This window comes from Salvelinus fontinalis, chromosome 35 (assembly GCF_029448725.1).
Source record: "Salvelinus fontinalis isolate EN_2023a chromosome 35, ASM2944872v1, whole genome shotgun sequence".
NCBI classification, from domain to species: Eukaryota; Metazoa; Chordata; class Actinopteri; order Salmoniformes; family Salmonidae; genus Salvelinus; species Salvelinus fontinalis.
The window spans coordinates 4,446,055-4,471,312 of record NC_074699.1 but is presented as its reverse complement, the minus strand read 5'-3'; the positions used below and the strand labels follow the sequence as shown (position 1 = coordinate 4,471,312).

Below are 25,258 nucleotides of genomic sequence, written 5' to 3'. Positions count from 1 at the left end.
CTGATGACCAGGTGGCGAATCGCATCTCTGCATGTCTGGCAGACATATCAGTGTGGATGACGGATCACCACCTCAAGCTGAACCTCGGCAAGACGGAGCTGCTCTTCCTCCCGGGGAAGGACTGTCCGTTCCATGATCTCGCCATCACGGTTGACAACTCCATTGTGTCCTCCTCCCAGAGCGCTAAGAACCTTGGCGTGATCCTGGACAACACCCTGTCGTTCTCCACCAACATCAAGGCGGTGGCCCGTTCCTGTAGGTTCATGCTCTACAACATCCGCAGAGTACGACCCTGCCTCACACAGGAAGCGGCGCAGGTCCTAATCCAGGCACTTGTCATCTCCCGTCTGGATTACTGCAACTCGCTGTTGGCTGGGCTCCCTGCCTGTGCCATTAAACCCCTACAACTCATCCAGAACGCCGCAGCCCGTCTGGTGTTCAACCTTCCCAAGTTCTCTCACGTCACCCCGCTCCTCCGCTCTCTCCACTGGCTTCCAGTTGAAGCTCGCATCCGCTACAAGACCATGGTGCTTGCCTACGGAGCTGTGAGGGGAACGGCACCTCAGTACCTTCAGGCTCTGATCAGGCCCTACACCCAAACAAGGGCACTGCGTTCATCCACCTCTGGCCTGCTCGCCTCCCTACCACTGAGGAAGTACAGTTCCCGCTCAGCCCAGTCAAAACTGTTCGCTGCTCTGGCACCCCAATGGTGGAACAAACTCCCTCACGACGCCAGGACAGCGGAGTCAATCACCACCTTCCGGAGACACCTGAAACCCCACCTCTTCAAGGAATACCTAGGATAAAGCAATCCTTCTGCCCCCCCCCCCCCCCTTAAAATGATCTAGATGCACTATTGTAAAGTGGCTGTTCCACTGGATGTCATAAGGTGAATGCACCAATTTGTAAGTCGCTCTGGATAAGAGCGTCTGCTAAATGACTTAAATGTAAATGTAAATGTACCGCTCTCTCTCTCTCTACCGCTCTCTCTCTCTCTCTACCGCTCTCTCTCTCTCTCTACCGCTCTCTCTCTCTCTCTACCGCTCTCTCTCTCTCTCTACCGCTCTCTCTCTCTCTCTACCGCTCTCTCTCTCTCTACCGCTCTCTCTCTCTCTACCGCTCTCTCTCTCTCTACCGCTCTCTCTCTCTCTCTACCGCTCTCTCTCTCTCTCTACCGCTCTCTCTCTCTCTCTACCGCTCTCTCTCTCTCTCTACCGCTCTCTCTCTCTCTACCGCTCTCTCTCTCTCTACCGCTCTCTCTCTCTCTACCGCTCTCTCTCTCTCTACCGCTCTCTCTCTCTCTACCACTCTCTCTCTCTCTACCACTCTCTCTCTCTCTACCACTCTCTCTCTCTCTACCACTCTCTCTCTCTCTACCACTCTCTCTCTCTCTACCACTCTCTCTCTCTCTACCACTCTCTCTCTCTCTACCACTCTCTCTCTCTCTACCACTCTCTCTCTCTCTACCACTCTCTCTCTCTACCACTCTCTCTCTCTACCACTCTCTCTCTCTACCACTCTCTCTCTCTTTCCCCGTTCCAGTATAGTGGCGATTTTAGTATAATAGTGCACAATAGAGACTCATGCACCAAAGTATTTGTGTCTATACACACATGCATGTACACACATACACGGGAAAGGACAGCATTCCATATCTGTAACGCCTGGCTTTAGATACTAACACACAGCTGTTCACTGAAGACAGACCTGATACACTAAACACACCACAGGCTTACCTCACACTACTAAAGAGAGGGAGGCACACACACACACACATAATTTCTTCAGACCAGGGCTCCCCAACCCTGTAGCTACCGTTGACACCACCACCTGGGAAGGACAGGGAGAGCACTGTCCATCTAAGGATGAAAGATTTCCTCATGAGTAATCATCTCTCTATCTTGTCGCTTCCCCCCCGCCCTCCTCTTCCTCTACTCACCCTCCTCAAAGCCATCTCTGAAGGAACCAGAGCGGCTCATGGTGCGAGTCTTCTCGTCCAATGACACACAGGAGTTCCTCAGGCGGGTGTCACCACAGGGGTCAAAGGTGATGTCCTGATTGGTCAGACTGTTGTTCCGGAGGCTGGCCAGGTTTATCTGAGCAGCTGTGGTGGTGCTACCCGCTGCAAGGGACAAAACTGTACAGGTCAGTTTACACACACACACACACACACACACACACACACACACACACACACACACACACACAAGTACAGTGGCTTGTAAGGTGTTTATACTGTAGGTCGTACAGAGCTGTGAGAAGTTGAAGCGTGTCCCGGAAGGTGAGGTGAGGCTGGACCCAGGTGAGAAGGGCGAGTTACTGGTCGAGTCTTGCAGCCCGCCCTGCGAATGGGAGCGCAGCCAATCCCGCGCAGCCTCCTCATGACCTCGCAGCTGGGGCGACGGGGTATACCTGCAGTACCAAACACAGAGGTTAAAGGTTATGTGAGTAGGGTGCAAACCGGTGCGGTTTGTACATCCCGATTTAATCTTTACCAGGCAGGACTTTGATTCATCATATAGTGATTCGATTTTTACCAAGAGCAACTGATTATTATGTCCCGAGCAAATGTCGCATAATGTACAAGTACTTCTCTTCAATCGAGAGCGACACAGATCAAGCGGACAGTCAACAGAAATCCAAAACGGCGTCCAAAAGAAATCCAAAACGGTGCCCGACATCAAAGTGCGTATGACGTGAAACCATGACAACTCCGCACATACAGCAGTGACAGGTGACGTGCCTTTACACTGAAGCGCAACACAAAATTGTGCCAAGTGCAAAAAAAAGAATAACGACACCAGCATTGGTGCAGCTGAAGCTGTGAGAGAGAGAGACAGAGAGAGACAGAGAGAGACAGAGAGAGACAGAGAGAGACAGAGAGAGACAGAGAGAGACAGAGAGAGACAGAGAGAGACAGAGAGAGACAGAGAGAGACAGAGAGAGACAGAGAGAGACCGAGAGCGAGACCGAGAGCGAGAGCGAGAGCGAGAGCGAGAGCGAGAGCGAGAGCGAGAGCGAGAGGGAGAGGGAGAGGGAGAGGGAGAGGGAGAGGGAGAGGGAGAGGGAGAGGGAGAGGGAGAGGGAGAGGGAGAGGGAGAGGGAGAGGGAGAGGGAGAGGGAGAGGGAGAGGGAGAGGGAGAGGGAGAGGGAGAGCGAGAGCGAGAGGGAGAGGGAGAGGGAGAGGGAGAGGGAGAGGGAGAGGGAGAGCGAGAGGGAGAGCGAGAGCGAGAGCGAGAGGGAGAGCGAGAGGGAGAGCAGGGTGCTAAGCATGGCAGACAGTGGTCATACAGTAGGTACCTGAGTCCCTTCCTGGGCAGAGTGTTTCTATCACTGTGTGGACCCCTGTGGGGTCAGCAGAGAAAAACACTTCAGGGAGAGGAGGAATGTGGATAGTGTACAATTGCAATTGTAAAAATATATACAGTACCAGTCAAAAGTTTGGACATACATACTCATTAAAGGGTTTTTCTTTATTTTCTACTATTTTCTACATTGTAGAATAATAGTGAAGACATCAAAACTATGATATAACACATATGGAATCATGTAGTAACCAAAAAGAAGTGTTAAACAAATCAAAATATATTTCAGATTTTAGAATCTTCAAAGTATGGGATGGCGTTTCGCTTCAGAATGCTGTGGTAGCCATGCTGGTTAACCACACAGGCGGAGATCACCCGTTCACCTACTCCGCGTCTCACAAAGACACAGCGGTTACAACCAAAATTATAACATTTCCACCTGTCTAATGTCCATTGCTCGTGTTTCCTGGCCCAAGCAAGTCTCTTCTTATTATTGGTGTCCTTTAGTGGTGTTTTCATTGCAGCAATTCGACCATGAAGGCCTGATTCACACAGTCTCCTCTGAACAGTTGATGTTGAGATGTGTCTGTTACTTGAGCTCTGTGAAGCATTTATTTGGGCTGCAATTTCTGAGGCTGGTAACTCTTAACTTATCCTCTGCAGCAGAGGTAACTCTGGGTCTTCCTTTCCTGTGGCGGTCGTCATGAGAGCCAGTTTCATCATAGCGCTTGATGGTTTTTGCGACTGCACTTGAAGAAACTTTCCAAGTTCTTGAAATGTTCCGTATTGACTGACCTTCATGTCTTAAAGTAATGATGGACTGTTTTCTCTTTGCTTATTTGAGCTGTTCTTGCCATAATATGGACTTGGTCTTTTACCAAATAGGGCTGTCTTCTGTATACCAACCCTACCTTGTCACAACACAACTGATTGGCTCAAATGCATTAATGAAAGAAATTCAACAAATTAACTTTTAACACCCCTGTTAATTGAAATGCATTCCAGGTGACTACTTCATGAAGCTGGTTGAGAGAATGCCAAGAGTGTGCAAAGCTGTCATCAAGGCAAAGGTGGCTACTTTGAAGAATTTCTACTGTAAAATATATTTGGATTTGTTTAACACTTTCATGTTTACTACATGATTCCATATGTGTTATTTCATCGTTTTCATGTCTTCACTATTATTATACAATGTAGAAAATAGTAAAAATAAAGAAAAACTCTGGAATGAGTGTGTCCAAACTTTTGACCAGTGCTGTATATGCCATCGCTTTTCTGAAAAATATATTTTGTGACACATCTTAGTATAGTATCATGTCATAGCAGTGATCGGTGTTTTTAAATATCAAGTTCCAAGTCTAAGTTTTGCCACAAGATGGCAGCATATAAATAGCGATGGGGGACAGAGCCAGCACTGTAGTGGGGAACGAAAGCCTGCAACAACAAACACACACACACACACTTTTACCTTTCCTGTTTCCGAGGTAAGGTGTTCCGGTTGAATTTAGGGCTAGCGGAGGGGGAGGACAGGGGGCTGATGGGAAGGGGGGGGGGGGGGGGGGGTGCACAACAGACAAAGAGAGAAAGCACTTTAGAAAGAAAAGAGAGAGGGAGACGAATCCTCTGAAGGAGAGAGCCGCATTGAGTCCAACCTTTGCCACAAGCGAAAATCACCCCCACATGCTCACCAATGAATCTCCTCTACTGGTCTAGTAAGTAAAGACAATGAGATGTGTCAGAGAAGGTAAGACCAGAACAGATCTGAAATGACATCGCATGAAGGCCTCAAACAATGCTTTCCATGGAGATGCTCAGACAGTAACTCTGGTGATAATATGGCTGATACATTCCGGGCACGTACACATTCGTGCACGCAGGAATGTTCCATAACGACACACTGAACAAACACAATATGACAGTGCATGCTATGGCAACAGCTGACAGGTTCCTTGTTTTTCTGTCCATATAAAGATATGATGACCAAGATCAGAGCAGATTCCCCCAACATCCCACTCTTACCACTCAAACCCTCCCTCCCATCCCTACCTCCCTTCTACCCCCCCCTGTCCTCACCTCTCAGACATGCCCGTCTTGACGCTGCTGGTCCTGCCCAGAGCTGAGAGGGTGTCCTCCCTGCTGTCCCTTCCTCCATGCCCAGCGCTGCTCACGCTCATGTCGATGGACTCGCTGCTGGTGTGCATGCTGCTGACCGAGGGGTAGCCCAGGCTTCCCGCCCCACCCCCGTGCCCGCTGTGCCCACCCAGGGTACCCTCCCTGCTCTGGGCAGAGGAGCCAGTGCTCATGGTGGTGCCCCAGGTCAGGCTGTTGGAGGGCCCCGTGGAGGAGTAGACAGAGCCGGGGCTGGACGCACTCTGCGGGGGACACAGGAGGAATTCTGGATTTATCAAGTGATTTTCATATGTTACATTTAATGGTTATGCTTCCACTCCCCGAGGTCAAATCATGTCTGCTGCCTTCTTACAGTGCTATTCATGTCGCAATCTGCTGTTGCTAGTTACATGGTTGCTCGCTATCACAGCCAACTATTGTATGACAGGGCTAGCTATCGTGATCGGCGCTGGTAGCTAAAGTTGGCTATTTTCTTTGTGCCCGTATAAACTCTGTTCGTGGACACTGATGCTTATCAAGAGGCCACAAAGATATCGCCAGCTCATGTCATTTGGTGAGGCCAGTCTGCCTATCTCACCTGTTCGCTACCCAGCGTGTTATGGCCGGTGCTCAGGTTTCGTCCTGCGTACAGGGGGCTGCTGCCCTCGCCCTCCCCCCCTACACCTCCAGGGGAGTCCAGGGCAGCATGGGTAGCGTGAGGGTTGGAGATCACCGTCGAGTTCTTCATGTTCTCTGCTGTGGTGACCGGAACCTGCTTACTGGACTTACCGCCAAACAACCTGGAGATGGAAAAAGTTGAAAAGGAGAATTTGTAAAAAACGATTTACCCCATCCCTTCAAAGAGTATCTTAAATAATCACACAGCACCACCGCACCGAAAAAAGCCTTTCGTGAACGAACACTCACGCTTCATTCTTCCCTTCTCTTACTAGCTCTGACTTGGCTGACAGCGACCTTATTAAGGAACATTTGTGGACTCTGCTATTTCAGCCACACTCGCTGTTGACTGGTGTATAAAATATTGAGCACACAGCCATGCAATCTCCATAGACAAACATTGGCAGTAGAATGGCCTTACTGAAGAGCTCAGTGACTTTCAACGTGGCACCGTCATAGGAGGCCACCTTTCCAACAAGTCAGTTCCTCAAATTTCTACCCTGCTCGAGCTTCCCCGGTCAACTGTAAGTGCTGTTATTGTGAAGTGGAAACGTTTTGAAGCAACGGCTCAGCCTGCAAAGTGTTAGGCCACACAAGCTCACAGAACGGCACCGCCGAGTGCTGAAGCAAGCACAAATCGCCTGTCCTTGGTTGCAACACTCAGGTCCGAGTTCCAAACTGCCTCTGGAAGCAACGTCAGCACAAGAACTGTGCGTCGGGAACTTCATAAAATATGTTTTCCGTGGCTGAGCAGCAGCCCACAAGCCTAAGCCGAGCGTCAGCTGGAGCGGTGTAAAGCTCGCCGCCATTGGGGCCGTTGTCATGCTGACATAGGAAAAGGCCTTCCCCAAACTGTTGCGATAAGTTGGAAGCACAAAGTTGTCTAGAATGTCATTGTATGCTAAGGTGCCTTAGCCCAAACCATAGTAAAAACATCCCCAGACCATTATTCCTCCTGCACCAAATTTGACAGTTGGCACTATGCATTGGAGCAGTGGAAATGCGTTCTCTGGAGTGATGAATCACGCTTCACTGTCTGGCAGTCTGACGGATGAATCTGGGTTCGGCGTATACCAGAAGAACGTTACCTGCCCCAATGCATAGTGCCAACTGTAAAGTTTGGTGGAGGAGCAATAATGGTCTGGGGATGTTTTTCATGGTTTGGGCTAAGGCCCCTTAGTTCCAGTGAAGGGAAATCTTAACACTACAGCATACAATGACATTCTAGATGATTCTGTGCTTCCAACTTTGAGGCAACAGTTTGTGGAAGGCCCTTTCCTATTTCAGGATGACCATACCCCCGTGCACAAAGTGAGGTACATACAGAAATGGTTTGTCGAGATCGGTGTTTAAGAACTTGACTGGCCTGCACAGAGCCCTGACCTCAACCCCATGGAATACCTTTGGGATGAATTGGAACGCCGACTGCGAGCCAGGCCTAATCGCCCAACATCAGTGCCCGACCTCACTAATGTTCTTGGTGGCTGAATGGAAGCAAGTCCCCGCAGTAATGTTCCAACATCTAGTGGAAAGCCTTCTCAGAAGAGTGGAGGCTGTTATAGCAGCAAAAAGGGGGACCAACTCCATATTAATGCCCATGATTATGGAATGGCTATGTTATCCAGCCTGGCTATCTTAAGATGAATGCACGAACTGTAAGTCGCTTTGGATAAGAGCGTCTGCTAAATGACTCAAACGTAAATGTAAAAAAATGTAGGTCTACAGACACACACACCGAGAGAGAGAGAGAGAGAGAGAGAGAGAGAGAGAGAGAGAGAGAGAGAGATACGAAACATGTAGAGTATTGCAGACGCATTTCTGTTTTAAAGTCCTTTCTACTAACCACCCCGATGGCACACTATTGAGTAAAGGCTCGGGGCATTATATGTGAGTAACTTTTGAAGCACTACATTAGCATACCCCATTACTTTAAGCCAAAAGACAGTGGCTACGTCCCAAATGGCACCCTAATCCTTATTTAGTGCACTACATTTGCTATGGGCCCCCATTTGGAACGTAACCAGAGCGCGTCGACTGTTAAGACGGTAGGCAGGGTGATAATATAGAGCAGGGTCTTCAAAGCCTTATTACCCATAGAGATTAATGAGCCAGCCCAGCAGTGATGAGGTAAGACTCCGCTCGTGTTACTGTGCACATATAAAGACTTGGCACTATGAAAAAGTAGTGGGCTCAGACCTGGCAGCTGAACAGAAATGCTGAAAGGATAGTTTTCATACAGTGGGCTGACATGACTTTGCGTATGGATGTGTGTGTGTGTGTGTGTGTGTGTGTGTGTGTTTGTGTGTGTGTGTTGCATCACACTAGGAATAGGTTTCAGACACTGCACTGTAAATGGGTGTCATTAATGACCACGTTTAAGTGTGAGTGACATTATATATATATCTCTGCATGTGAGTGTATTTGTGAGTCTGTTCACCTGCGCAGTGTGGGTGAGGCAACCTGCTGTCTCCCTGTGAGGGGTACGGTGGAAGCCCCTCCCCTCAGGTTGTCCACGCCCTCTGACACGCCCTTCTCTCGGTCCGTCTGATTGGCTAGCGAGACCTCAGTCCCACTTCCATTCATTTTCCCAGTGTTTCCCAAGTCTCTGCTTTTACTGTGAGTGGTAACGGAAAGCACGGCCGCTTCGATGCTGCTGGTCGATGACCGGTTCCCGTTACGCGCGGCGGCGCCGGAGCGGCTGGGTCTTGGAAGGCTCCGGTACTGCAGTGTGGAGCGGGTGCTCACCTGGAGGTACCCGTCGTCATGGTGACCTAGACCGGACCCCACATCTTGACCTCCGACCTTTATCCCAACAGCAAGGGATCTCGTCCCTGACTTGGGCATCTTCCCAAGAGTAGCTGATCCGCTCGTGATGGTGGCGCCACTGGTGGTAACCATAGTAACCATCCCGGAACTCTGCTTCTTGAAGCCAAATGTGCTGGTGGGGGTGCGGGAGGTCAGTGTGTGAGACTGGGAGTGGGGTTCGGACAGGGCGTGTGTGAGGGTGTGTGTGTGGGAGGTGCGGGCGGAGGCAGCGGTGGAAGAGGGTGTGTTTCTCTTGGCCTCGTCGTCACTGCTGCGCCCGGCGTCGGAGGGCGAGCGGCGGAGGCCGTTGGAGCGAGGGGAGAGACGGCCCTTCTCGGACACCTTGACGTCGTCTGTTTTACCTACAGGTACACAGGACGGGACATACAGCAGGGGTTAAGGTCAGAGGAGAGTTTGTCATCGTTGTGGTGTTTCAGAAGGTTAATGACTCAAGATTCAGACCACACGAGGGAAAACGACACAGACACACTCACAGAGGGCGAGAGAGAGACGTACAGTATGCACTGTATCTGTATGTACACATACACACAGATTCACACAGACGGACATAAGGCGAGGCATTGCCGAAGACGAGGAAACACGAGCACGCACAGAAACGCACACGCGAATCGCAAATGAGACAATTACAGAGACAGCAAAACACTGCCAGGACAGAAAACGCCCATTACCTGTGCTGTGGGTTTTCATCACAGCGGACCCTGATGTTCCAGTAGCTTTGGTCCTGGGGCTGGTCACCCCCACCTGAGCACTCAAGCCCCCCTTCCAGGACCCTGTGTGTGTCATTGAGGGAGTCTTCCGCCCCGAGCCCGCCTTATCCGACTCGTCGGACACGTCCGAGGGGTTCCGGCGGGCCCACTTGGCGCCCTGGTCCATCCTGCTGACCTCGCTGTCCGACACCCCGTCTGACCTCTTGACCTCGTCACCTGACCAGGCGGGATTCAGGGTGGTGGAGGCCGAGTGTTTCTCAGCATCCGTTACAGGCTGGGGGGGGGGGGGGGGGGAGACACACAGAGGATGAGAGAAGAGGGAAGTTGTGATCTATTTTATGGTGCTACGGCATATATGGGAATAAACGGCTAAATCGGGTGGAAGTTAGTGACTTCCACATGTGCCTATAGGGCTGTGATGATAGTGGTATGAGAGTATACTGACTGTGGACGAAATCAGAAAGCTCTTTGGGGCCTACCATATGTGACGCACTACTCAACCTACAATAACCTCCGCACTATATGGGATCCAACATGGAGGCAGTTTCTACAGAAAGAGCCTATATTCATCTAGTGTCGGGCCAAAGGTCAACTACTACAGCGAGAGTGACGGTCTTTGTTATCCTACATCAAATAAACAGTATATTAAATGAGTGTTATTGTAGAGCGGGTGTGCGTTATCCAGACACCCAACCCCTTTCCCAAAGCCACCCAAAAACAAGTTGAGTAGAATCACTTCTCAGACAGTTTATCTGAAGGTGGCTTCTTAAAATTGGTATTTAATGACTTGAGGCCAGTTCAAACATCCACCTTAGTCTAGTCAGTTCACAGGTCTGCCACCCGGAGCAATACTATAGGCTCATATTCCCTTCCAAACTGTGAGGAATGTCAATCTCATTACAATCTCATTAACACGCTCGGAGCTAAGGGGGAGAGAAGGGACGGGGGGAGGAGAAAGAGGGGGGAGAAGCGGGAGTGTGAGACTGTACTTGAGAGTTTATTTGTGTGTCCGTTTAGAGCCTGGCGCTGTATTTGTGTGTGTGTGTGTGTGTGTGTGTGTGTGTGCGAGCGCGCATGGGTGACGTCCATGCATATGTGTGTTTGTATCTAGCCTCCACACCAACCTGTCCGTTGAGGGCCTTGCGCTGTGCGGCCGGTGTGTTGGCGTAGGAGCTGATGGAGGAGCTGGTGTTGATGTCATCTGTGTCGATGGTGTCACTGACGCCACTGCTCACTGAGCTGCTGTCATCCCAACTGGAGAGACAGGAGAAAGAGATCGGTTTCATTAAACAACACCATTTCAACCAGGGTAAAGGGAGGAGAGAGGAGAGGTGACATGCCAACCACAACAAAGAGAAGAGAGAGGCAAGGGCATACCCAAAAGGTATCGAAAACGGTCGAAAATGTGCCTTTAAACAGATACCTCATTTGTAAACCGAGTTGAACAAGGGTGTGGTTGAATGGGCGCGACCGAAGAGGACTCTCCAATTAAATCAGGGTTACATTTTCTACTTCAGAGCCCCTATCTTATTTCCAGCCGAGGAATCGGCCGAATATTGTGAATATTTCACGTTTCATTACCATACCTCTATGAAGCCACACATACGCCAGACCAGGGGCTCTCCAACCCTCTTCCCGGAGAGCTACAGTCCTGTACCTTTTCCCTCCAACCCCAATCTAGCGCGCCTGCCTCTGATAATCATCTGGTCGATAAGCCGAATCACGTTAGATACTGGGGTTGGAGCGAAAACCTACAGGAGGGTAGCTCTCCGGGAACAGGGTTGGAGCGAAAACCTACAGGAGGGTAGCTCTCCGGGAACAGGGTTGGAAAGCGCTAGACAGACGGCGGCAATGTATCACTCGTTCTGGCTCTGAATATGAATCCCCTGACAGTGTAGACGCCCTACTAGCCTAGCTAAAGCTCTGTGACCGTACAAGCTGGTGAACCCACGGAGATAAGAGGGATATTTTATGTATGAGCGTGATCCTGGGTGAAGACACACCGTCGCTCTCTGCACCAGGGAGAAAAACCCTCCTAAGAGGCAGGGTGAATGTATGACACGGCTCACAGTCAGGCAGCAGCATAAAGCCCCGAGCTGCCTGGAAATCTCAGTCTCACACACACACACTGACTGGAGCTGTCCATCAAACACAGAGGAGGAGACTAACCTGGAACAGGAAGGTTCTACAACACACACACACACACACACTAGTCTTTAACCCCACTTTGAACAATTATACAGGCTATGTTTGTCTATCCCCAACCCTGGGGGCGAAGCGGGGTAGGGGACGGGGGGTGGTCGCCCGGGAGACTAGTGTGTGTGTGTGTGTGTGGGGTGGGGGGCAGCAAGAGAGACTAGAGTGATCTCTAGGGAGACTATGGATGAGACAGGACAAACATCAATCTGAAAGGACCACAGGGAGGGAAAGAGTTAAAAGCAGGCTTGACAACTATTGAGCACACACACACACACACACACACACAGTTGCTATTGTATCCTGGTGTTTGGATTAGAGTCATCCAGGGACAGATCCATCACCTCTAATGCGACAGACACACACAACCCTGTCGCTAAAGACGCACACACTGAAATACATCAGCGTGCCCTCGCTGACTTTGGCTTCATCCCAGGAAGCATCTATCCTCATCTGCAGACAGGATGATGTCATGAATCATACTTCAAACACACACACACAGCCCTTTACAACCTACTGGGGGATCTCACATTAACACACACACAGCCCTTTACAACCTACTGGGGGATCTCACATTAACACACACACTCATCATACAGATCTGAGATATATCACAAGCACTGCAATCTGTAGCTTAAGCTCTGAGGCTCGGCTGCTTTGAAGTTGCCTTAAACCCACAGTATATCTGTTCTTGACAGGACTGCAGACAGAGCTAACTGGTGAGAGATTTCGACTGACCACAGCCGTCTAAACATGTTCACACAGCCATATGGGGGATAGTACCCCCCCCCCCCCCCCCACGCACAGAGACGGAGAGACAGAGAGAGAGCGAGAGAGAAACATCACAGACCAACTGAGAATCTAAGGTTCTTGTCCATATTTCAAATCTAGTATCCTTCTGAAGATGTAGATTAGCCCAAAAGGATTAGCCCTTTTTCCAAAAGGAAAAAGAGCCATCGCACACACTCTCTTACCTGGCCAGAGTTCCTGGGATGCCGTGGGAAAATGCCGAGTTGGACAGAGCGCTTCATGAGTCCATACCGCGGAGTTACACACTGAGCTAGCCAACCTCTCCCTCTCTCTGCTTCTCTCACTCTATCCCTCTCCTTCTGCCTCTCCCTCCGCCAACCTCTCTCTCTTCCTGCTTCTCTCACTCTATCCCTCTCCTTCTGCCTCTCCCTCCGCCAGTCTCTCTCTCTCTCTCTTTCTGCTTCTCTCACTCTATCCCTCTCCTTCTGCCTCTCCCTCCGCCAGTCTCTCTCTCTCTCTCTCTCTTTCTCTCTTTCTGCTTCTCTCACTCTATCCCTCTCCTTCAGCCTCTCCCTCCGCCAGTCTCTCTCTCTCCTTCTGCTTCTCTCACTCTATCCCTCTCCTTCAGCCTCTCCCTCCGCCAGTCTCTCTCTCTCTCTCCGTGTCTACCTCCTCCCTCCCACTCCGCCGTTATCCCTCGCCCTGTGTTTTTGACTGTGTCTTCCGCACTCATCATCCCTCCCTCTTTTCTCTCTCCCGTCGCCTTATCTCTTCTTGCATATTCCCCCGTCTCTCTTTCACTCTCTGGACTGAGTGAGGGAACCGTGAAAGCGAGAGAGAGAGAGTGTTCTCCCCCTAGTGCATGTAACCTGACCTTCCCCAAGCCCAGTTAACCAGCTCCCTGCTGCAGCCAAACATCACAGCACAATGACAGACTCTCTCGAATGTTTTTTAAGTTGTCGTTGTAATTAAACGTAACCTTTATTTAACAAGTTCTTAATTACAACGACGGCCTACCGAGGAACAGTGGGTTAACTGTCTTGTTCAGGGGCAGATCGACAGATTTTTACCTTGTCAGCTCGGGGATTCGATCCAGCAACCTTTCGGTTACGGGCCCAACGCTCTGACTAGGCTACCTGCCGCTCAAATCCTACGGAACCAAAATAAGTCATCCTCAAAAAGACCCAACAACAGTATGAAGCTGCAGTATGGTCATGGTATGATCACAGCCACACAGACAGGTTCAACCACACATCCATACAAAACATGATCCGTTATTATCATCAACTAAGATACTCCCAAATCCAACATTCCCAACTTCCCATCCGTGTCGGTGTGTGTGCTCCCAGAGTTCCCAGACAGATCCACCCTGACTAACTGCCAGCCCATTACTAATTAGAGATCAGCGCAGCAACATGGCCTGAACCCACAGCCTCCTGCTGGCAGCCCAACCTACCGATTAACTACCAGCCAGCCATTTAGAGCCAATCAGAAATGACGATGACACTAACCACAGCCAACCCCCATTGAACTTAGTAAAGAGGAGCTGTTCCAAGCATGACACGCTAATGCCGAAACGTCGGAAAGTTGTGGGTTCAATTGATGTGTGTGATTCGACAATCAATTCACTTTTGCGTTGATCTCTGAGCAGGGAAGTCTCTCTTAGTAAGACGGAGACCTTCACAGCTGTGTGGTAGTTTGTAGAAATGGAGTTAAATGGATTCATTTGAGCATTGGCCTTTAGGATTAGGTTAGAGATGGAGGACAGACTATTCTCTTTTTAAAAGTACATGGTGAAAATAAAAAGCAACACTGCCTTCGAAAGCATCAGGCACACGGTCGTGATGGTGAAAGGCGGGGAGCGAGTCCCAGGAGACTGCAACACTAACATTCACAAGTCCCTCGGCAGATGTTCTTCGAAAGTTTAGAAAAGCCACGTAACAGAAGGAGAGAAGGAGACCGAGACGGAGCGAGACAGCAGGGGGGAGAGAGAGAGATGGAGAGAGAGACAGTAGGGGGGAGAAAGAGAGAGAGACAGTAGGGGGGAGAAAGAGAGATGGAGAGAGAGACAGTAGGGGGGAGAGAGAGAGATGGAGAGAGAGACAGTAGGGGGGAGAGAGAGAGATGGAGAGAGAGACAGTAGGGGGGAGAGAGAGAGATGGAGAGAGAGACAGTAGGGGGGAGAGAGAGAGATGGAGAGAGACAGCAGGGGGGAGAAAGAGAGATGGAGAGAGACAGTAGGGGGGAGAAAGAGAGATGAGAGAGAGACAGTAGGGGGGAGAAAGAGAGATGAAGAGAGACAGTAGGGGGGAGAGAGAGAGATGGAGAGAGACAGTAGGGTGGAGAGAGAGATGGAGAGAGAGACAGTAGGGGGGAGAAAGAGAGATGAAGAGAGACAGTAGGGGGGAGAAAGAGAGATGGACAGAGACAGTAGGGGGGAGAAAGAGAGATGGAGAGAGAGACAGTAGGGGGGAGAAAGATAGATGGAGAGAGACAGTAGGGTGGAGAGAGAGATAGATGGAGAGAGACAGTAGGGTGGAGAGAGAGATAGAGAGAGAGACAGTAGGGGGGAGAAAGAGAGATGAGAGAGAGAGTAGGGGGGGAGAAAGAGAGATGGAGAGAGAGTAGGGGGGGAGAAAGAGAGATGGAGAGAGACAGTAGGGGGGAGAGAGAGATGGAGAGAGACAGTAGGGGGGAGAGAGAGATGGAGAGAGACAGTAGGGGGGAGAGAGAGATGGAGAGAGACAGTAGGGGGGAGAAAGAGAGATGGAGAGAAACAGTAGGGGGGAGAAAGAGAGATGGAGAGAGACAGCAGGGGGGAGAAAGAGATGGAGAGAGAGACAGTAGGCGGGAGAAAGAGAGATGAGAGAGAGAGTAGGGGGGGAGAAAGAGAGATGAGAGAGAGAGTAGGGGGGGAGAAAGAGAGATGGAGAGAGAGTAGGGGGGAAGAAAGAGAGATGGAGAGAGAGTAGGGGGGAAGAAAGAGAGATGGAGAGAGACAGTAGGGGGGAGAGAGAGATGGAGAGAGACAGTAGGGGGGAGAAAGAGAGATGAGAGAGACAGTAGGGGGGAGAAAGAGAGATGGAGAGAGACAGTAGGGGGGAGAAAGAGAGATGGAGAGAGACAGTAGGGGGGAGAAAGAGAGATGGAGAGAGACAGTAGGGGGGAGAAAGAGATGGAGAGAGAGACAGTAGGGGGGAGAAAGAGAGATGGAGAGAGACAGTAGGGTGGAGAGAGAGAGATGGAGAGAGACAGTAGGGGGGAGAAAGAGAGATGAGAGAGAGAGTAGGGGGGGAGAAAGAGAGATGGAGAGAGAGTAGGGGGGGAGAAAGAGAGATGGAGAGAGACAGTAGGGGGGAGAGAGAGATGGAGAGAGACAGTAGGGGGGAGAGAGAGATGGAGAGAGACAGTAGGGGGGAGAGAGAGATGGAGAGAGACAGTAGGGGGGAGAAAGAGAGATGGAGAGAAACAGTAGGGGGGAGAAAGAGAGATGGAGAGAGACAGCAGGGGGGAGAAAGAGATGGAGAGAGAGACAGTAGGGGGGAGAAAGAGAGATGAGAGAGAGAGTAGGGGGGGAGAAAGAGAGATGAGAGAGAGAGTAGGGGGGGAGAAAGAGAGATGGAGAGAGAGTAGGGGGGAAGAAAGAGAGATGGAGAGAGACAGTAGGGGGGAGAGAGAGATGGAGAGAGACAGTAGGGGGGAGAAAGAGAGATGGAGAGAGACAGTAGGGGGGAGAAAGAGAGATGGAGAGAGACAGTAGGGGGGAGAAAGAGAGATGGAGAGAGACAGTAGGGGGGAGAAAGAGAGATGGAGAGAGACAGTAGGGGGGAGAAAGAGATGGAGAGAGAGACAGTAGGGGGGAGAAAGAGAGATGGAGAGAGACAGTAGGGTGGAGAGAGAGAGATGGAGAGAGACAGTAGGGGGGAGAAAGAGAGATGGAGAGAGACAGTAGGGGGGAGAAAGAGAGATGGAGAGAGACAGTAGGGGGGAGAAAGAGAGATGGAGAGAGACAGCAGGGGGGAGAAAGAGAGATGGAGAGAGACAGCAGGGGGGAGAAAGAGAGATGGAGAGAGACAGTAGGGTGGAGAGAGAGAGATGGAGAGAAACAGTAGGGGGGAGAAAGAGAGATGGAGAGAGACAGCAGGGGGGAGAAAGAGAGATGGAGAGAGACAGCAGGGGGGAGAAAGAGATGGAGAGAGAGACAGTAGGGGGGAGAAAGAGAGATGAGAGAGAGAGTAGGGGGGGAGAAAGAGAGATGAGAGAGAGAGTAGGGGGGGAGAAAGAGAGATGGAGAGAGACAGTAGGGGGGAGAAAGAGAGATGGAGAGAGACAGCAGGGGGGAGAAAGAGATGGAGAGAGAGTAGGGGGGGAGAAAGAGAGATGGAGAGAGAGTAGGGGGGAAGAAAGAGAGATGGGAGAGACAGCAGGGGGGAGAAAGAGAGATGGAGAGAGACAGTAGGGGGGAGAAAGAGAGATGGAGAGAGACAGTAGGGGGGAGAAAGAGATGGAGAGAGACAGTAGGGTGGAGAGAGAGAGATGGAGAGAGACAGTAGGTTTGGGCGATATACCATAATACCACCGGGGTAATATATAAAAGCTTATTTACTTTCAATAAATGTGAATATCCGTAGCTACTTTTTAAGTTAATACCAGCATTCAGCTGGTGTAATACGCTAGGAGATAAAAGCAGATTGTGTTCATCATTTCATCTGTCCCATTGTTTTACATTATGAAGCTTCCCGTAGTTCCCCAGAACAGTTGAGCCGGTCACGTTGTTCAGGGCACAACGAGAGAAAGCTCATATCGTTCCATCGGCAAGTCTCTGCTGTGCGGCGCACGTGAGGTGAAGTTACACTTGTACGCAATTCACTACTAAATAGCTCGGGAACGGCTTTCTGCCGTGTTTTAGAAGTCAGGGAGCTCTGTTATCCGAGTTAAATGTACAGATGCCATTCTTTCCCTGTGCTTCCTACTAGCGTTTCCCCCCCTCCGTTCTTCTCCCCTCTGCTCCGTGTACACATGCTGCTATTACTTCAGAAAAGCCTGCATCACAGGCTTTGTTAATTTGCACAATTTCTCTCGTTCACTTGCTCTTGTAAATGTCCACACTCACCGAAAATGACAGTCGGTAGCTACTAACTGTGTTTGCATAACTGTATGAGCTGGATTTGCCTGTCTTTGCAATTAGTTTATGTTAATTTTTGTTCAATAGCATTTAGCTAACAGCTTACTGTATGTGTGTGATTTCTCAGTTACTTGTGCGAATTTTGGTAATATGTAGGTTTTTTGTTGCATTTTTAGTGCCCCCTTGTGTGCTATGCCGGTAATACCGTAAATCCCGGGATGGCAGAGACAGTAGGTGAAAGAGAGAGACAGAGAGAGACAGCTGGGGACTTAGACAGTAGGTGAGAGAATAGACTCTGAACTGACCCAAATCAACACATTCCTGGGCTACCGCCTTAGTTTCTTCCCCCGTGTCCCCGAAGACCGCCCTCTGTTTTCACACACAGGTCAGGGGGTCATAAACCCTGCTGTTATTCAACTGGGACCGCTGGCCAATGAGAAAGAGCTGCTGTTGGGGCTGGACCCGTGGGAGTGTCCGACAGCGTCCTGAGAAAACCTTCTGTTGATGTTGGTCTCTGTTTGTTTAGTTGTTCTTATGTGTCTCTGGGGAAGTGAGTTTTTTTTATAGCTCTGCCCATATTGTTACCCAGGCTAAGCTCACTCCAACTCTTACATACATTTACGCATGCACTTCGTCCCCCCTGAGTCCGTGCGGGAGTTGCAGCGATGGGACAAGACTAACTACCAATTGCATTTCACAAAATTGTGGTGAAAGTACAAATATAATTAAAAAGAATAATTACGCACGCACACACACACACATGTAGACAGCCTCTGGACGATGAGGAATTTCCTCTGTTTAAGGGGGAGCTACTATTACTCAGACTGTTGTAGGATCAGATGACTAGTCCTGTAGACTACTGTCAGAGACAGTGTGAGTGGATTGGACATGGGCTTACACGCTAAACATGAGCTCCCTCTAATATAAACCTCCGAAGGGTGAGAGGTCACAGATGACATCATGGGGAAAGAGACAGGTGAGGCTTACACACTCAGAGAAACACACACACGCACACCCCTTAATCCCTCGGACTGTATTGCATTCAAAAGACAGAGCGTTTGTTTGATGGAAATAAAATCAAGGATGAGAAAAGAGAGTCTCGAGAAGGCATTTCCGTCTGTCATGTAACCCGACATCGGCGACGGGCACAAACAAACCAGATGTGTTTTTAGAAGTGCCCCATCATGAGAACTCTAGCTTGGCTGCACCGCTACTGCCTCAACACAAAACCTCCAACCCTGACCCCAAACCTCCTCCAAACCTATTCTTTAGTGTAGGCAGCCAGTAGGAACACAAACCAGTGTGTGTGTGTGTGTGTGGTATCTAAAGTATGTGTTTGGGCCTGGGCTGTGTGTGTACTGACTGAGCTAACTCTACACACAACCACTGTTTGGCTGTCCCTCTGTAAACACCACCTCTGGCACCTCTATACACAGGGAGGAGTGAGGGAGGAGAGGGAATGGGGGAGGGAAGGGAGGGTGGGAAGGGAGGAAGGCAGTTTGAACAGAACCCTGGGGATTGGGTGTGAGAATATGGGAGAAATGGGAGAGAGAGAGATACAGGGTGAGAGAGAGTGAATGGGCGGGTGGAGTGAGGGAGGGAGAGGTAGAGGACGGGGAGGCACAGGGTAAGAGAGAGGGCAAAGGAGCGGCGGAGAGGATCTTGGACAGGACTCGGTGCATTCCTTCTCCTTGTGGACATTCCGGGTCGGAGTTGTGTGGTGGTTAAATGACACAGCTGTCCCGCAGCACAGAGAAACGACACGACTACTGGACTACAGGGTCAGGAATGCCTCTCTCCCTCTAGTCTCTCTCTTTCTAGCCTCGTTTCTCATTCCGACTAAATATTTTAGAAATGAAACAAACATGACCTGAAAACGACATGAAATGTCTGTTACATTCTTTGACTTTGTCTCTTGCACACAAACAACCGTCTCTCTCTCTCTCTCTCTCGTGTGTTTGTTGAGTAAACGGTGCGCTGCTTTGAGTCAACCGACTGACCCTGATCCATAAAAGAAACACGCCCAATACAGATGTGGGATACAGACCACCGCACGCACACACACATGCACACAAACACACGCACACAAACACACGCACACAAACACACGCACACAAACCACACACACAAACCACACACACACACACGCACACACACACACAAACACACGCACACAAACCACACACACACACACACGCACACAAACCACACACACACACACGCACACACACGCACACACACGCACACACACACACGCACACACACGCACACACAAACACACACACACACACACACACGCACACAAACCACACACACACACACGCACACACACACACACGCACACACACAAACACAGTAAACTACCACATCTCATTTCTCTAGTCCTCAGGTGTTTGAGCATGTTTATATGTACGTGTGTGTGTGTGTGTGTGTGTGTGCGTGCGTGTGTGTGTGAGCCTCCCTCCCATACTAAGTGTGGATAAATCACATTGATCTTGTTACCTTGGGTATCGCCACAAACCTGCACATTTCCTACCCCCACTCAGCAAAATGTCTTTCGACCCCTCCGTGAGGTAGAGGAGGGTACCACTTAGGTGGCAGGTGGGGCACAGCAACCCCTCACAGCAGATTCCCAAACCAACCAGTTCAGGGTTAGGGTCCAACACGGTCTGTTACCCAGAGCCAATATCCACACGGCAGTCTGTCCGTCTATCAACTTTTAACGAAAACATCCTCCAAAGTGGTAGGGGATGGAAGGTTTTTTTCATTTCTCTCTCTTTCCGTCTCTCTCTCTCTGTGTCAGACTTCCCTTCTTTCACGCTACATGTTTTCTCCACGCTCTTCTGAGCACACTCCAGAATAGAGGACAGGCATTGCGATGCAGTGTCCTGATGGCAGGCAGTCAGTATGTCCCAGTGATGACATCCCTGTCACGCTGTGCGGCACAGCAAGGCTCAACGCCACTTCCCTGAGCACTAATCCAATAGGAGTCAGCCAGCCAGAGACAAAGGCATAGACCATTACAGCAGAGTGTGTGTGTGTGAGAGAGAGAGAGGAGACAACTGTGTGTAAGAACCACGCCCTCTATGTGTGTGTGTGTGTGTGTGTGTGTGTGTGTGTGTGTGTGTGTGTGTGTGTGTGTGTGTGTGTGTGTGTGTGTGTGTGTGTGTGTGTGTCCTGGGGCGAGGCAGGTGTGCTGGTGACAGAGGGGAAGCCCAGGGGGAGGACGGGGTTCATAGATGCACCAGTATCCACGGCTACAACCACATCAGTAAACGCTCCTAGGAGTCTCTCTCTATCCATCTCGCTCTCGCCGTCTCTCTCACACACACACTCGAGTCTCAGATTCCCCTCCTCCACTGCAACTTGTTAAATCCTATTGTCCATCTTTCCCTTCTCTTTATGTCCATTTAAGTTTACTCCGCTACACGCCTCCCTCCTTGTCCCAGTTGTATTCTCTCCCTCTCTCTTTCTGGTGATGTACTGTTACATCTGAACCACGACCTATGACCCAGTCTAATCCCATACCCTCCCAGGCACCGGAGAAGGCAAGGGTGCGCGTGCTCAGGAGTACAGGGGCACCTCTGCAGCTGGGGTACGTGGGTGTGTGTTTGGGGTTGGGGGGGTATCAGTGACTTGGGCAAATAGTTCAGCTGAAAGCTCAACGCTCAAAGCGAAGCTCCAGATATCACACGCTGGGTAGAACGATGTTGAGACGGCACTAGCATGCCGCAGGCGTTTTCAGCGATTACAAAGATACGGGGGAAACCGGAAAGTGCTGTTCTTGCATAAAAGATGTCAAAAGGGGATTTATAGCATTTCGCATTCCATGTATACGCCGAGAGGTTTGTGTGTGTGCGAGAGGGAGAGAGACTGAGGAAAAGAGAGTCAGAGAGAAGCCTAGAAGCAGACGAAGGGTGGGACTGGTCCTTTATCCATGTCTCAGCTAATCAAACCAAAGTAAGAGTGCTTCCAAAACCAATGGCTGCAGACGTTGCCGTGTCCGCTACTCCAACCATAGAAGAACACAGCATGTAGAAAACCGTCAGTAGTAGCGTCACCCAAACACAAAGACACGCCGATGATTAGCATTAGGCCAGTAACAACCCATCTTCTCCTCTATCCAAAACACTCCAGGTACTCCGGACCGGAACCCACGCGCTGCTGGAATCACGAGACTCTCAAAATGAACGCCCCCTGGAATAACTTTGAGGTTTGATGTCGGATCTGATCCTAGTGGGTGACGTTATGTGAACAGTCTAAGCACGAGACACATATAAATGTTATTGAGGGCACTGGGTTTAACACACACACACACACGCGCGCAGTGTATTATCATACAAAAAGGCCTCCTGGTTATCAGAGAAACATGATCGGTGGTTCATGAAATGCCCGGAGAACGAGAGAGAAAGGAGAAAAGATTGTGACTGTACATGTTTAGAGCCTGGAGCAAAACCACAGCATCCTCTTCGAGGAGAGCAAGAGAGAGCGAGAGAGAGAGCGAGAGAGAGAGCGAGAGAGAGAGCGAGAGAGAGAGCGAGAGAGAGAGCGAGAGAGAGAGCGAGAGAGAGAGCGAGAGAGAGAGCGAGAGAGAGAGCGAGAGAGAGAGCGAGAGAGAGCGAGAGAGAGAGCGAGAGAGAGCGAGAGAGAGCGAGAGAGAGCGACAGAGAGCGAGAGAGAGCGACAGAGAGCGAGAGAGAGCGACAGAGAGCGACAGAGAGCGACAGAGAGCGAGAGAGAGCGAGAGAGAGCGACAGAGAGCGAGAGAGAGCGACAGAGAGCGAGAGAGAGCGACAGAGAGCGAGAGAGAGCGACAGAGAGCGAGAGAGAGCGACAGAGAGCGAGAGAGAGCGACAGAGAGCGAGAGAGAGCGACAGAGAGCGAGAGAGAGCGACAGAGAGCGAGAGAGAGCGACAGAGAGCGAGAGAGAGCGACAGAGAGCGAGAGAGACAGAGAGCGAGAGAGACAGAGAGCGAGAGAGACAGAGAGCGAGAGAGACAGAGAGCGAGTGAGACAGAGAGCGAGAGAGACAGAGAGCGAGAGAGACAGAGAGCGAGAGAGACAGAGAGCGAGAGAGACAGAGAGCGAGAGAGACAGAGAGCGAGAGAGACAGAGAGCGAGACAGACAGAGAGCGAGACAGAGAGCGAGACAGAGAGCGAGACAGAGAGCGAGACAGAGAGCGAGACAGAGAGCGAGACAGAGAGCGAGACAGAGAGCGAGACAGAGAGCGAGACAGAGAGCGAGACAGAGAGCGAGACAGAGAGCGAGACAGAGAGCGAGACAGAGAGCGAGACAGAGCGAGAGAGAGGGAGAGAGAGGGAGAGACCGAGGAAAGAGGAGGGAGACAGAGCAAGGGGGGTATGAGGATTCCTCTAAGGAGAGCGAAAAGAGAGGAAGAGAGGAAAAGAGGAAGAGAGGGGTAGAGAGAGAGGAAGAGAGAGAGGAAGAGAGAGAGGTAGAGAGAGGAAGAGATCCTGTCCTTCCGTTTTACTGCCAGGTGCAACCTTAACCTGAGCACCTCCCTTCTCCTCAATCGCCTGAGGGGCCTGGTCAAGTCCAGACAGGTACGGAGATGGGCATTGGGGATGCTGGGGTGTTGAGAGGGTGCTGGAAATAACTATAACTCCTTGGGCTGTACACACACACACCCTGGGGAGTGGAAGATGTAAAACCTTCCCAGAGATCAACTAACATCACACACACAACGAGTGAAGAACAGGGAGAAATACGCGACGAAGGAGAGGACCGAGGGATATACTGTATTTATCATTGTAATGTTAAAAGGGTGGTTTGGGGCTTTCCTATTTTCCTCCTATCTGTTGCATACTGTATCTGCAAGAACACATATACACACACACACACACACACACACACACACACACACACACACACACACACACCACAGAAAAAAAAGAGTGTCACACACATAGACACACCACAGAAAAGAGTGTCTCTTTGTCTGGTCAGACAAAAGGAATTCAAATCAGCGGACGGATTGTTACAGATGAGTTACTTCCTCTTTCTCTGGCCGTGAAATGAAATGCGAGCTGAAAGACACACACATTAATTCGATGTGACACTCACAGCCTTTTGTCGCCATGGGTCTCCGTCGTCCGATAACTAAAAAGGGATTCTTCGGTAACGACAGTACCAGTTTGAAATGTCATTTGCACACATTTGAGAGTGAAAACAGAGGCGGTTGTAGTGACTATCCCTTCTTCGTCTTCTGATTTGAGGCGTTTTGGTTCCTTTATCGGGGATCAGTCGGTGTCCTGGACAGCTACAGAACATACTTTTGTTCCAACCCAGCGACGAAACACCTGATTCACGTCGTCAACGGCAGCGTTCATCAATACCTTGATAAGTTGAATCCTGTGTTTTAGCGCTAGGCTGAAACAAAAGCCTGCACATCTGTAGCTCTCCATGAACCGGGGTTTGAGTCCACCGCACTAAATACTCTAGTTCTTGAGTTAGCAAATTTTCCAACCCCTCCCCCCCCCCCCCCCCTTGTGCACTATGACACATTGAAGCTCTTAGCCTGAGGTCACAAGGCTTTTATCCCATTGCCATGGTGATATCTGACACCCCAACCCCATCGCTGACTGGGCCCTAACGGCAGGCTAAGATGCTGGTGTCCAAAGCAGCATCATTAAGACATTAAAAGCCGATCTGTTGTATAGGTCTCCAATCCAGTGGTCGACCACAGCCCGTTACAGAGTGGCCAACTAAGGAGCTGATGCGGACTCTCTGTCAGGGCTCGTGAAACTTACACTGCAACTACGTCCATACACGTATACACACGCAGACACACACACACACACCATAGTAAGGTGGTCAGCTGTCAAATCCAACTCCCCACCTTCCCAAATCCGCTCCATTAACCCCCCCCAGTCATCTATTAAATTAGACTGATCTCATTAGAGCCCCCCCCCCCCCCCCCCCGCCCACATACACACACTTTACCCGGAAGCCATTTCAGCCCTGCTATATTATGTTAACGCAGTTATCCACCACTTTCCAACTCTCCCAATTAATGCAAACCAAAACCAGTAACCACATTTATCAGACATTCCTTCAGGAGGGCTGCTCCAAATGTACCCCCCCTCCCACCTCTACCCCTTCCCTCCTTGCCTTCCCCCAACCCTCCACCTCTGGGCTTTTTCAGAAAGGAGTGGAACGCTCTTTGAAGATCAGTCGGGAATATCAACAAAGTGAGACTACTGGCACAAGCAGTAATGCACTATTAACAAAATTAACTCCCAGATAGATGAAAGTGAAAAATATATACCACACCGTTCCCAAAAACCTTTATCATTTAATTGCTTTTCAGACTCTCTCGCTCCACTCGCTCCCTTTTTCTCTCGTCAACAACTGCCAATATGAAAAAGCTCTCTCACACACACCTTCTAGGGGTTTTCTTTAAGACCTTTATGAAAGGTGAAGGGCAGAGGTGAGAAAGATACCGTATGAGCAGGGTGGTAAAGAAAGAGGCAGGCAAAAGGTCAAGATGGCTCAGTGCATGGTGAGAGGAGAGAGACTTGAAAGCTTTCATCTCTCACCT

At 50.3% G+C, this 25,258-nt stretch overlaps 1 protein-coding gene across 6 annotated transcripts in view; it reads right to left on the bottom strand.

The window, feature by feature from the left end:
• nav2a (neuron navigator 2a) overlaps positions 1-25,258 on the bottom strand; it is a 131,982-nt gene that overhangs the window by 22,805 nt on the left and 83,919 nt on the right. For 4 of the 6 annotated variants that reach the window (XM_055899114.1, XM_055899109.1, XM_055899110.1 and 1 more), the window contains 9 exons: positions 10,750-10,879; positions 9,587-9,899; positions 8,530-9,259; positions 6,013-6,214; positions 5,379-5,677; positions 4,774-4,839; positions 3,301-3,345; positions 2,249-2,412; positions 1,940-2,122 (listed from right to left, as the gene is read on the bottom strand). In XM_055899114.1, the coding sequence (XP_055755089.1) occupies positions 1,940-2,122; positions 2,249-2,412; positions 3,301-3,345; positions 4,774-4,839; positions 5,379-5,677; positions 6,013-6,214; positions 8,530-9,259; positions 9,587-9,899; positions 10,750-10,879 (2,132 nt within the window). The remainder of the gene's footprint in view (positions 1-1,939; positions 2,123-2,248; positions 2,413-3,300; positions 3,346-4,773; positions 4,840-5,378; positions 5,678-6,012; positions 6,215-8,529; positions 9,260-9,586; positions 9,900-10,749; positions 10,880-25,258) is intronic. The other 2 variants (XM_055899111.1, XM_055899112.1) reach the window with 2 other exon arrangements.